General features: G+C 37.8%; 1 protein-coding gene across 4 annotated transcripts in view; it reads right to left on the reverse strand.

The window, feature by feature from the left end:
* Window positions 1-852: 852 nt before the first annotated feature.
* The window catches only part of LOC149851351 (ribulose-phosphate 3-epimerase, cytoplasmic isoform-like), a 52,152-nt gene continuing 40,260 nt past the window's right edge, over window positions 853-12,744 (reverse strand). For 2 of the 4 annotated variants that reach the window (XM_090000324.1, XM_090000302.1), the window contains 3 exons: window positions 9,998-10,090; window positions 9,857-9,898; window positions 853-1,285 (listed from right to left, as the gene is read on the reverse strand). In XM_090000324.1, the coding sequence (XP_089856450.1) occupies window positions 1,130-1,285; window positions 9,857-9,898; window positions 9,998-10,090 (291 nt within the window). In that variant the 3' untranslated portion in view covers window positions 853-1,129. The remainder of the gene's footprint in view (window positions 1,286-9,856; window positions 9,899-9,997; window positions 10,091-12,744) is intronic. The other 2 variants (XM_090000309.1, XM_090000319.1) reach the window with 2 other exon arrangements.

Here is a 12,744-nt window from a genome sequence, read left to right on the forward strand (position 1 = left end):
AAGACATTGGTCGCCTGACATCACCTCGCCTCACTTTACATAATGTAAACAGTTCGGATTCAGGACAGATGTACCCCTTGCTGAATCCGAGTTGGATTCGGATTCGGCTGCAAAAGAGCTATACCAAATCCTATTGTTTACATGTTCGCCAAACCTGGATATCTATCAAATTCAGCAGCAAAACCTAAAACCAATTCGAAATTCAAATCTAAATCCAAATCCAATCAATAATTGGATTCAATTCAGCTCACGGAATCCAACCAAACAGAGTCAAACTCGGGTCAGATGTTCAGTTAAAATTTGTTCCATTGACGTCCCTATAAAGACCTGTTTGATAGGCAAGAAAATCCCACACTGCAAGGGACGCCTCAGCCCTGTGGGGGATTGTTCCCGCAAGTTGTTTTCCAAGGGACATGCCAGTCACACTCCTAGGTAGGGGTGTCAATGGGTCGGGTTTAACCAGACCCAAACCCAACCCGAACCAAACCCTATAAGGTCTGGGTATGGTGATAAATAAGAAGACCTGATTAAGACCCAGGTTTGGACCTGAAGGTCCGATTAATACATGGACCCGAGTATAGTTTGTGAAATTTTATACCAGACACGGGGCCAACCTGAGTTCTGATTAATTGTTTTACCGGGTATGACCTGGGTCTGGTTCATGTAGTTCTTATCCGGTCCGGGTATGATTTCTCTTATGGTGGGTCCGATTAGACTCGGGTCTGAACCCGATACCATACCCGAAAATCGGGGCCAAATCTGGTTCCACCTGGGTCCAACCTGGAACTTTTGTCCAGCACATCAAACGAGCCCTAACTTGACATTTGTGTTTTATAATTCACTGCCCAAACGAGACAAAAATCTTACCCTTTCATTTATTAATCCTTTCATAGAACAAAATCATCTTATGAAGTTAATACAGAAATGAAGTAACCTTTTGTTCAAGAGGAAATACAAATAAGAGCCACATCACTCCAAAACAAGAACAGGATCAGGAAGAAATTATGTACTACAGGCTACATCAGGCCATAGGACACAATGGCAACATAAAAACAACAGGACCAATCATGCAGAACACTAATTATTCATAAGAATCCCTAATGCCTACAATGATTTGGTAAACACATAATCAGATCTGCTCCTGAGCTTCCACAACACCCTTCCTCAAGATGGATATAACTTCAGCTGGTTCTTTTGCTTTAAATACTGAACTTCCAGCTACTATGCAATTGGCACCAGCTGATGCTGCTTGACCAATCGTATCCGGGCCCAATCCACCATCAACCTGTAGAGGGACTAGAATTAAATAGGAAAGTACTGCATTATACGTTTATTGTTCTTCCTAGTTCTCCTGGTTGTGTTCAGTTAGACAATGAATTTATGAACCATGCTTGGCATTTTCTGCCAAACAAATGAAAAATAGATATAGAAGGGAATGTATTGTTACAAACGTTTGTTGGTGCAAACACCTATGGATCTCCATGGTGCAGGTTTTTTGATCCAATCGGACCTCATAGATGGATTCAGCATGTCCAAAATAGTGGAGAACTGTTAGAAATCATGGGTTTTGTCATTCAATCACAAGAACGAATAAAGAATAGAGAGAGAGAACGTGGTGGCTGCAGAAAACCCTAATTAGGGTCTGCGGTATCTGGCTTATCATTATATATAGGCTAGTACAAATATTAGGGTACGAAAATACCCATTACACAACAAACAAAATTACAATAGGCCATTAATGAACATGTGACTAAATAAATTCGAGTTGGGTATGTGATCCAAGATCCAAACTCAGTCATGAATGAGGACTCCTTTTCATCCTCCCTCAAGTTGTATATGGTTTTGAACCATGAACAACTTACCTTTTAAGGTCCAAAACTGGTCCTTGATAAGCCCTTTTGTAAACAAGTCAGCAACTTGATCAGCAGTCCGAACAAATTCAGGTTCAATTTCCTTCTCTTCAACCTTCTGTCTTACAAAATGTTGATTAATTTCAATATGCTTGGCACGACTATGGTAGATAGGATTAAACGACATATTGATGGCACTTTAATTGTCACACAAAAGAATACATCTAGATATGAATTCTCCTACTTCTGTCAACAGGTGTCTAATCCATGTTACTTAGACTATAACAGTTGCCATTGATCTATATTCAGCTTTTGTGCTAGACCTGGCAATGATCGTCTGTTTTTTACTGTTCCATGAGACAAGATTTAGGCCAATGAAAACACACTGAGACTGACCAAAGCTCATCTGGATCTCCTGCCCAGCCTGCATCTATGTAAAGCATGTGATGCTCATTCATACTCTTTTTGTACAGAAGACCATCCCCAATAGTTCCCTTCAAATATCGAAGAATACGTTTAACAGCTTTCATATGCCCAATATGTGGTTCATGCATGAACTGAGATACCTGATTGACTGAATAGACAATATCAGGGCGAGTGAAGGTGAGGTATTGAAGCATCCCTACTATCCTACGATACCCTGTAGGGTTCTCATACAAATCTCCATCTTGGGAGCTGAGTTTCTGATGAAGTACACTGGGTGTGCTTAGAAGCTTGCAATCTTTCATACCTGCTTTGTTGAGAACATCAATGGTATACTTATGTTGGGTGAGTGTCATGCTTTCAGTAGTCCTGTCGACTTTTACTTCAAGAAAATATCGCAATTTACCAAGATCCTTCATCTTGAACATGTGGTTCAGGAGTTCTTTGACCTGCTCAATATGTTCATTAGAATTACCTGTAATGATAATGTCATCTACATATATCAATAGCAGGGTAACTGTATCTTTGCATTTAAATATAAAAAGAGAATGATCAAGAGACCGATTAAAGCCATATTTCTCTACTTCAAGAGAAAAACTATCAAACCAAGATCGAGATGTCTGCTTTAAACCATACTCTTTAACCTGCACATATATTCTTTAGAGTTCCCTTCTGCGTACCCAGTGGGATGCTCCATGTACACATCTTCCTTCAGAGTTCCATGAAGAAATGCATTTTTCACATCCAGTTGACTGATAGTCCACTAATGCTCAATAGCCAATGATAGTATGATGCGGATAGTTTCCATTTTCACAATCAGACTGAAGGTCTCATCGTAGTCTTGTCCTTGCTCCTGTGTGAAGCTCTTGGCAACTAGTCTAGCCTTATATCGCTCAATAGTACCATCCGGCTTATACTTTATTTTATACACCCACTTTGACCCAACCACATTCCGATCATGTGGTCTAGGAACAATATCCCAAGTGTCACATTCATGAAGAGCCTTCATTTCTTCATTCATAGCTTCAATCCATCTCTTAGAATTTGTTGCTTGATAAAATGTTGTGGGTTGATCTTCCTTACCTAAAGAGGTTAAGAAGAGTTGAAAATCCATCAAAAATTTCTCATAACTAACCCACCTATCAATAGGATGTCGAGAGCGAGTAGATCTTCTGAGAGCAAATGAATCAACAGAAGAAGAATTCATCTCCTGATCAGAGTTGGGGAGGGTCTCTTTCTCATATCGAGAGTAAATAATGCCTTTATACCTTTCGGGAGCCAAGAGTGGTTCTGAAATCACACTGGCCTGAGTCTTTGGGGCAGCATCAGACATGTTTCCCTCATTTCTTTGATTACATTCTGAAGGACAAACATCATCAACGCTAGAAAAGATATCAGAATTCAACCAGGGGTGATAAACTTCAATTTCAGAAGTGTTAGCATTGTGGCCAAAATTTAATTCACCAAATACAACATTCCTGGATATTTTGATACGCTTACTCACAGGATCATAACATTTGTATCCTTTATAATCATCAACATACCCCATAAATCTGCACTTCAAGGCCTTATCCTGAAACTTGTGTCACATTGAATTGTCAATATGAACATAACATACACACCCGAATATACTCAAATCATGATAACTTGGATGAACACCATGCAAAGAAAAATAGGGTGATTTGTTGTCCAAGATATTCATGGGTAATCGGTTTATGATATGGACCGCTAAATGGAAAGCTTTTGCCCAGAAAGTAACTGGAAGGTTACTATCATGCATCATGCTCATTGCACTCTCGACAATATGGCGATACTTCCGTTCAGCAATCTCATTCTATTGAGGTGTATGAGGGCAAGACACCTGCCTACTTATCCCATTAGTCTGGAGAAAATTAATAATCATTTGAAGAGAATTCACCCCCTCCATCACAATGGAAACAAAGGATATTATCAGAGAATTGATTTTAAACAAAAGAATGAAAATTCTGAAATAACTTAAAGGTTTCAAATTTATATTTTATAAAGAAGATCCATGTATACCGAGAGTAGCTATCAACAAAGATGAGATAATATTGAATGTCAGACATGGAAAGAACTGGAGCTGGATCCCAAACATCAGAATAGATAATTTCAAATGGTCTTGAAGCTCTTTTATTAATAGAATGAAAAGGGAGAACATAACTCTTATACTTAAGACAACTAGAACATTTTTTATCATTGACACTTAAACTTAAACTTGACTTAGAAATAAGACTGCTTGAAACAAGCTTTTCAATAAAACGACTACTACAATGACTCAGGCGACCATGCCAAAGATTCGGCTTAATACATTCAAAAAGAATAAAAACACTCTCCGGAGGAACTGAAGAAGATGTGAGCTTTAAGGTGGGAGCAACAGGCTGAACACGGGTGGAAGGATTCTCTTGAAACACATACATATTCCCTTGACATTTTTCTTCAACAAATGTTTCCCTCATGTGAAGATCCTTGACACGAACAGAAAAGAGAGTAAACTCAACTGAAGCATTAATATCATCTACAAGCTTAGAGACAGAAATAACATTTTTCTTGATATTAGGAACATGAATGATATTTGAAAGAGCAAGTAAAGAGTTGGACATAGGGATGACAGAGTTTCTATTGTGAGAAATATGGTGATGAGATCCATCTTCAGTAACTATATTATTTCTACCAACATAAAAAACAAGATTTAAGAGCTTACCAGCATCACCAATAACATAAGTAGTTGTTCTGGAATCAAAATACCAAGTGCCTTGATCATTCTGTTTCAGAGTCAAGGCAGATAAAAACAACTCTTTGACTTCTCCACTATTCTTCAATTTATTTGTTCCCTTTCTTGCCTCTGATTGCTTTCCTTTATTTTGAGGATTAAACTAGCAGTTAGCTTTGATGTGTCCCTTTTTTGTTACATAGAAAGCAGGTGGGTATTGTCCTTTGCCTCTGCAAATTAGGAGGAATATTGGGTGTAGACAATATTCTACGAGTTTCTTGTTTGTTCCTCTCTTGACCGCCTCTTTCCCGAGATTCATACCTACCACGTCATCGACTATAAGTAACTCTTGTGGCAAGAACATCTTGTGCTCCAATGTGAGTGTGAGTTATAAAAGGGAAAGGCCTATGGGGATATGTTCTTGGCACTATTCCGGAACCGGAACCCAAGATTACCATAGTTAAAGAAGGCGAAATCAAGATTCTTGAGGGAGAAGAAAGAACCAAAGCTCTTGAATAATACTCCAAGAAACACGATGAATGGGAAATGAAGAATTTCAAGATTCTCTCTTGGTTTTTCTCATCCGTAGAAACCAAGATAATGCCAAGCTTCCGATGCCTTTTTGAATTTAATAATGTTGGCATTAATCTTGGTTTCTACGGATGAGAAAAACCAAGAGAGAATCTTGAAATTCTTCATTTCCCATTCATCGTGTTTCTTGGAGTATTCTTCAAGAGCTTTGGTTCTTTCTTCTCCCTCAAGAATCTTGATTTCGCCTTCTTTAACTATGGTAATCTTGGGTTCCGGTTCCGGAATAGTGCCAAGAACATATCCCCATAGGCCTTTCCCTTTTATATGAGCCTCCATATTTCCGGCCCAAACATGATAGTTGGACCCATTTAATTTGAAACCAAGAGCAAAATGGGACTCTTTTTCACTCATTAGAGAGAAGAGAGAGAGAAAAAAAAGCGTACCAACACAATATTTCCAACACCAAATTTGCACAAGATCCTTCTAAAATATTTGAGAAGAAAGATCCACCACTTCAATCTCCAAGAATCGGAAGGCACGTTTTTCGAGGCACTCGAAAAAAGGAGAATCCCACAATCTTCAATAATCAACCTTGCTTTGATACCATGTAAAATTGTCTATGAAAAGACAATACACATACGAGCACAAAGAATATGAAAAAGGATGTGCACGAAGGCACTCTCACAATACTTGAACAAATACGCAAAAGCGTAAAAATAATAAACATGCACAATGGCATGTATTTTATAGAAGGAACCGAATGCTTGAGACTCTCAAGCTTAACAATATACAAGGGGGAACACCCATATTTATACAAGAAGTGGGAGGTGCTTGGGGGCTCCCCAAAGGAGTCGTTGGGGAGCTCCCAACGGTCACAATTGTGACCGTTGGGGGCTCCCCAACGACTCTATTGGGGAGACCCCCAAGGCACCTTTTTGAAAAAGCAAAAAGGAAAAAATAAAAATAAAAGAAATTAAAAAATAAAGAAAAAGTTACAACATATTCCAAATGGAATATGCGCAAAAGTGTAAAAGGACTAAAATACCCTTTTCGGGTAAAAAAGGGGAAAATGTATAAATATATATACTTATATATAGAGATACGTATACATATAACATATGTATACGTATCTCTAGGTATATAAGTATATATATTTATACTTACAATAATGTTTTTGAGTATACATTTTAACATGAGTATCTTCAGAGAATCCCTTCAAAGTCATCTCATACTGTAAGAGTTTAGCATGAAGATCTTCAAAAGCAGGTATGTCTGGTAAACACAATAAGGAAGTAATCATCATATGATAATCGAGTCTCAGCCCGCTCAAAGTTTGTTGCACCATATCTTTATCATTGACCGCACAACCCACGATGGCCAACTGATTTGTGATAGTCTTCATTTTGTTGAAGTATTCCATGATAGTCATGGAATCCTTTCTCAGAATTTGAAACTTTTTCTTTGAAAATAGAACTCTGGCCTGAGAAACTTGAGAATACGTCTGAACAAGTCGGTAACATAAGTGCATGACTGAGCAGTCATCTGGGATTGCCACAAGCACCTCCTGAGACAGAGTGGAAGTGATGTAGGCAACCAAAGCCTGATCTCGCTTCATTCAGGATATGTACTCTGGATTTCTAACAAAGGTAATAGAAGTGTCACCCTCCCCATTCTTTTCTTCTTGTGATATGAACTCTGGAGGAACAGAAACAGAGTCATCTAGATGTCCAGAAAGATCCTGACTTCTTATGAATGGGATGATTTGTCTCTTCCAGGTTAAGAAATTAGAATTGTTCAGTTTCTCAGATACAAGTTGACTAAAAAAGTTGAAAGAAAGACCAGATTGAGAAGAGGAAAAAGAATCCATAGTCGATTGAAGACGAAAACAAGAAACAAGAGAAACTAAAAGGAAGAAAGAGTCAAAACCGCGTAGCGATTTGCTGAAGGGCACCGCAAATCAAGTAGGGATTTGCTGAAGAACACCTTAAATCGCATAGAAGTTCCAAAGGGTGAATCTGATCCGAAAAAGATTCAATCAATTAAAAACATATATGAGTTCACGTTCAGATCAGAAAACGTTAATTTGAAAACGATGAGAAAACAAGATTGGCGTGATTTCAACTCTTGAAATCACACAAAGATCAAATATGATCTTGCATGATTATCGAAACTGCTATTGGGGAAGATCGTGTTCGACAATGAGAAAAGAAGAACAGAAAAGCAGAGAAAATAAATAAATGAAAAGAAAAGTCGACGTCAACAAATTCAAAACTCGGATTTTAGAAGAAAGGAAACACGTTAACTTGAATAGATATAAGATTGGGTTTAAGAACAAGAGAATAAAATGGAGAATAGATGAAATCAAATTAAGAGATACCTTAGAAAGAGACAGAGAAACTCAACTTGAGGCTCATGAGAAGGACACGATCTTCAAGATTGGATCTTCTGCTCTGATACCATGTTAGAAATCATAGGTTATGTCATTCAATTATAAAAACGAATAAAGAATAGAGAGAGAGAATGTGGTGGCTGCAGAAAACCCTAATTAGGGTCTGCAGTATCTGGCTTATCATCTAAGTCACACGAACTCGGCTTTAAGGTCGATGCACCTGCATCGACACACCCGACACGAGTGCGGACACGAGTGCAGCTTCGGACATGGGGCGGACACGGTCAACCAAGTGTCGGACTCGATCAACGCACCGGGGCTGAGTCCGTCCACATTTTAGACTCGGTCAACTTTGACCAAGTCTATTTTTATCCATTTTTAGGGCAAAAGACGTATAAAAACTAAAAAAATCGATCTTTATATTTATATCTATATATAGTCGTGTCCCCTAATGGGCACAACTTTGATCGAGTCTTATTATTGTTATATATATATATATATATATATATATATATATATATATATATATATATATATTTTAAATATATATACATATATACATATATATAGCCGTGTCCCGGTGTCCAAAATTTTTGAAATTGTTCCGCACCCGCACCCATGTGACATAGCTTATCATTATATATAGGCTGGTACAAATATTAGGGTACAAAATACCCATTACACAACAAGCAAACTTACAATAGACCATTAATGAACATGTGACTAAATAAATTCGAGTTGGGTCTATGATCCAAGATCCAAACCCAGTCATGAATGACGACTCTTTTTCAGGACCGGGTTTTGAATAATGTTTTTTTGACAAAAAAAATGGTCTTATGACCAGGGAAACTATCACACATTGTTGGCTGTTGATTTTTGAAGGCTTAGAAAAACCAGACTACATATTGTAATTGGATGATCTAAGAGCCCATTACCACTAAGAAAAGCATGCACATCACATCTGTAAGGTTAGTTTTATGAAAAACAACCAAAAAAAGAAAAAAAGAGGCATTTGTACCTACAAACGACAGTAGCAAATAAATATGGACCCTAACAGAAGTATTATGACTTTTAAAGTTTCAAGCATCCAGCAGGGAGTCAAAATGACCATTGGTTTGACGTTAACTTAAAAATATAGAAACTGGTAGCCTGAACAAGAAGTTGAGCTTGAAACAAAGGGAAGCTGGGGGAAGGGGAGTGTTGGCAGTCTGCTGTCAATATATAAGGTTATGGCAAGCATCTTTCTAAAATGTCCATACTTTTTGCTAATTACAAAATAGCATTGTTTACAAATGGCAGCATGACACAGTGGGCCTGACTTTTAAAATCTTTTCTGAGTCACCACATCACCAAAAACAAATGGTTAGTATTCACAGAGCCTCTCCTCTAACTATTGAAGTGGAAAACACTTGCTTGATGATGAAACAGAGAAGACCCCACCAACGAAGAAAAACTTTCCTTTCGACCAGGTTCTGGTACAGTGATAAAGATATATAGCCAGACTCAGCTTTTTGTGGGGGCCAAACCAACAACCTTGTGGCAAGGAGCACCCCCTGTGGGTTTCGAACTGTGATCGTCCTATATCAAGTGACAATCCACAGCTACCCGAAGCCAGGAAGGCAGAGGCTTTGTGGGCTAGCCTGACTCAACTTTTGCAAGAACTAGTTGGAAGAAATTGTATGTCAAAGGCTTAGATAGGAGAAAGAAACTCAGAAAGCATTTAAAATAGTTGCACCCAAATCCTACATACTAGGAACAGCTACTTTTACTCCAGTATAACCAGTTTCAAAATTAACCAGATCACCAAACTAAATTGCCAGGGAGGAAGCAAGAAAGCAAAATCAGAATAACATGAAGGAATTTTTTCTTTTGGTAATAACAAGGAAATATTTAGCACTAGTAAGAAAGCCGTTAATATCAGTTTATATGTACCTCTACATCAAGTGAAGGATACTTCTGTCTCAAAGTACGCACCTGAAGAAAGTAGCCAAAAGGAAAAAGGAAAATGGTTTAAAGTCGAGCAAAATTGGCAAATAAGCATTGTCTTTTAAGAAAATGAGTAAGCTACCTCACCTTCTCCATCGTTTCTGGCATAAATTTCTGTCCACCAAACCCAGGTTCTACTGTCATGACAAGGACCATCTCTACAGGCACTTCATCTTCTACCTGAACACATGAACATGCATATCAAGTCAACTTGATGTCTCTTTCTGACTCGACAACTTCTTCGCACAGGAAGGGACATAAGTTTTTGGAAGTTACATCATATGACATTTCCTAGCAACATGTTGGACAAGATTCCACATGCATAAATGCATAGAAGGGACAAGCAAGCTCAGGTATTCAAGTATATGGAGATTCATGATGTAAGCATGTATGCAAAGACAAAGAATTAAGCATGCCAACAGCTGTCATAATTTCATCAAATTCGCTAAGTTTTCATTCAACAATCTTGCATGCTATGAGCTATAGCTTTGATATGGTGGTTTGAGAAAACTGTATGACTGGGGTACACCCAAATTTCCTAATCAGATATAAGATCAATTTTGTAGAAATAGTAGCTGTTAAAAAATGTACTATATGTAAAAGTATCTTAAGCAAGATACTATAATCAATGGAACGATATAAATGTATGAAAATACACACACCAAGAACACTTGTGCACAAAAGCACAAAACACGAAATCACAAATGTGCAAATGCACTCATAAGATTCATAAACAATAAAAAGGTTGGGCAATAATCCCCAACACCCTTAAGAGAAATACAAGAGGGACTGCCCATATTTATAGGGCATTAGGAGAGCTTGGAAGGGGCTCCACATTTGTGACCGTTGGAGGGGCTCCAACGACTAGTGTGTTGGGCCCCTCCCAAGGTAAGTACAATGCATTTATTTAAAAGAAAAAAAAATAATGAAAAAGAAAAAAGAAAATACAAAACATATTCACAAAAAAGAATATGTGTAAAATGCCTAAACTACCCCTAAGACTAAAGATAAGAATATATATATTTTATATATATAATAGGTAAAGACATATATATATATGTATATGTATTACCTTATATATATAAAATATATATACGAAATTACAAGTTGATTTACATAATTTAACACCCCCCCTCAAACTTAGGGCAGGATGACCGATAGTTTGCCAAAGAAGTTGAACCGCAGAGCGCACAAGGCTTTAGTAAAAAAATCTGCCAACTGATATTCGGACGTGACATAAGGGAGATCAATGACTCCCCGAAGATATGCTTCACGAACATAGTGACAGTCCATTTCGATGTGTTTAGTCCGCTCATGAAAGGTGTGATTTTTCGCAATGTAGATTGCACTCTTGTTGTCGCAACACAGCTTGGTGGGCCCTTCAATTGTGATCCCCATGTCTTCTAGCAGTTGATGAATCCAAACAATCTCCATGGTAGTAGTTGCCATAGCACGATATTCAGCTTCAGTTGAGGAGAGCGATACATTTTGTTGCTTCTTGCATCTCCACGAAATTAGTGAGTCTTCTAAGAATACACAAAAACCAGTAGTGGAGTGATAGTTATTTGGGTCACCTCCCCAATCAGAGTTAGTATAAGCAATCAATTTTAAATCGGATGAAGAGGACAAAAAAAATCCCTTATTTAAAGTATCATTTATGTATCTTACGACTCGCAAGATGGCACTCATGTGAACTGATGTAGGCGCATGCTGAAACTGACTTGAAGTATGGACTGCATGAGATATATATGGTCTGGTAATACTCAGATACATCAAAGATCCTACAAGCTGTCTGTAGGATGTAGGATCCGAGAGAGGAACCCCATCATCAATTTTCATTTTTGCCCATACAACTGCAGGAGTTTCGCAAAGCTTTTCATCTGTAATACCTGACCTGTCAATGATCTCAGAAGCAAGCTTAGTTTGAGATAAGAAATATCCTCTAGGAGAGTAAGCTACTTCAATCCCCAAAAAGTAAGTTAGAAAACCCAAATCAGACATTTTAAATTTATCTTTCAAGATAGATTTTATACTTTTAACCCCGTTAGAATCACTCCCAGTGATGAGCATGTCATCAACATATAATAATAAAATCACAATCCCTGCATTGGATTTTCTAACAAATAGAGCAGTGTCAGTAAAGCAAGAAACAAATCCATTTTCGATCATTACAGAGTTAAACCTATCATACCAGGCCTTGGGGGCTTGTTTTAGGCCATAAAGTGCTTTTTGAAGATGAAGCACTTTTCCCTTGGGAGTCTCCATTCCGGGTGGAGCATCCATATAAACTTCTTCGTTTAAATCACCATTTAAAAAAGCATTTTTAACATCCATTTGATAGATGTTCCACTTGTTGATAGAAGCAACAGTTATAAGACATCGGACAATGACCATACGAGCTACAGGAGCAAAAGTTTCTTCATAGTCAATACCATACTCTTGACTATATCCTTTTGCAAGTAATCGTGCTTTATATCTTTCAAGGGATCCGTCACTTTTAGTCTTTACTTTAAAAACTCATCTGCACCCTATTGTTTTCTTACCTTTAGGAAGATTTTGAACCTACCAAGTTTTAGCTTTTCTCAGAGCTTCAAGTTCATTGTCCATTGCACTAATCCATTCAAGGCACTTTTGTACTTCTTCAAAATTTCTAGGTTCTATATAAGAATGAATGGCACTAAGACAGGCCCTATATTTAGGGGAAAAAGAGTCATAGAAAATAAACCTAGAAGGAGTCTTTCTACTTCTTTCGGTTCTACGAGAGATTACTTCGCTCTGGGAAGCACTTAGACCAGTATCATCATATCTTTCAAGAGCACTTCTAAAGTTGTTTC

Source organism: Nuphar pumila, chromosome 1 (assembly GCF_984573655.1).
Source record: "Nuphar pumila chromosome 1, dmNupPumi1.hap1.1, whole genome shotgun sequence".
Classification (NCBI taxonomy): Eukaryota; Viridiplantae; Streptophyta; class Magnoliopsida; order Nymphaeales; family Nymphaeaceae; genus Nuphar; species Nuphar pumila.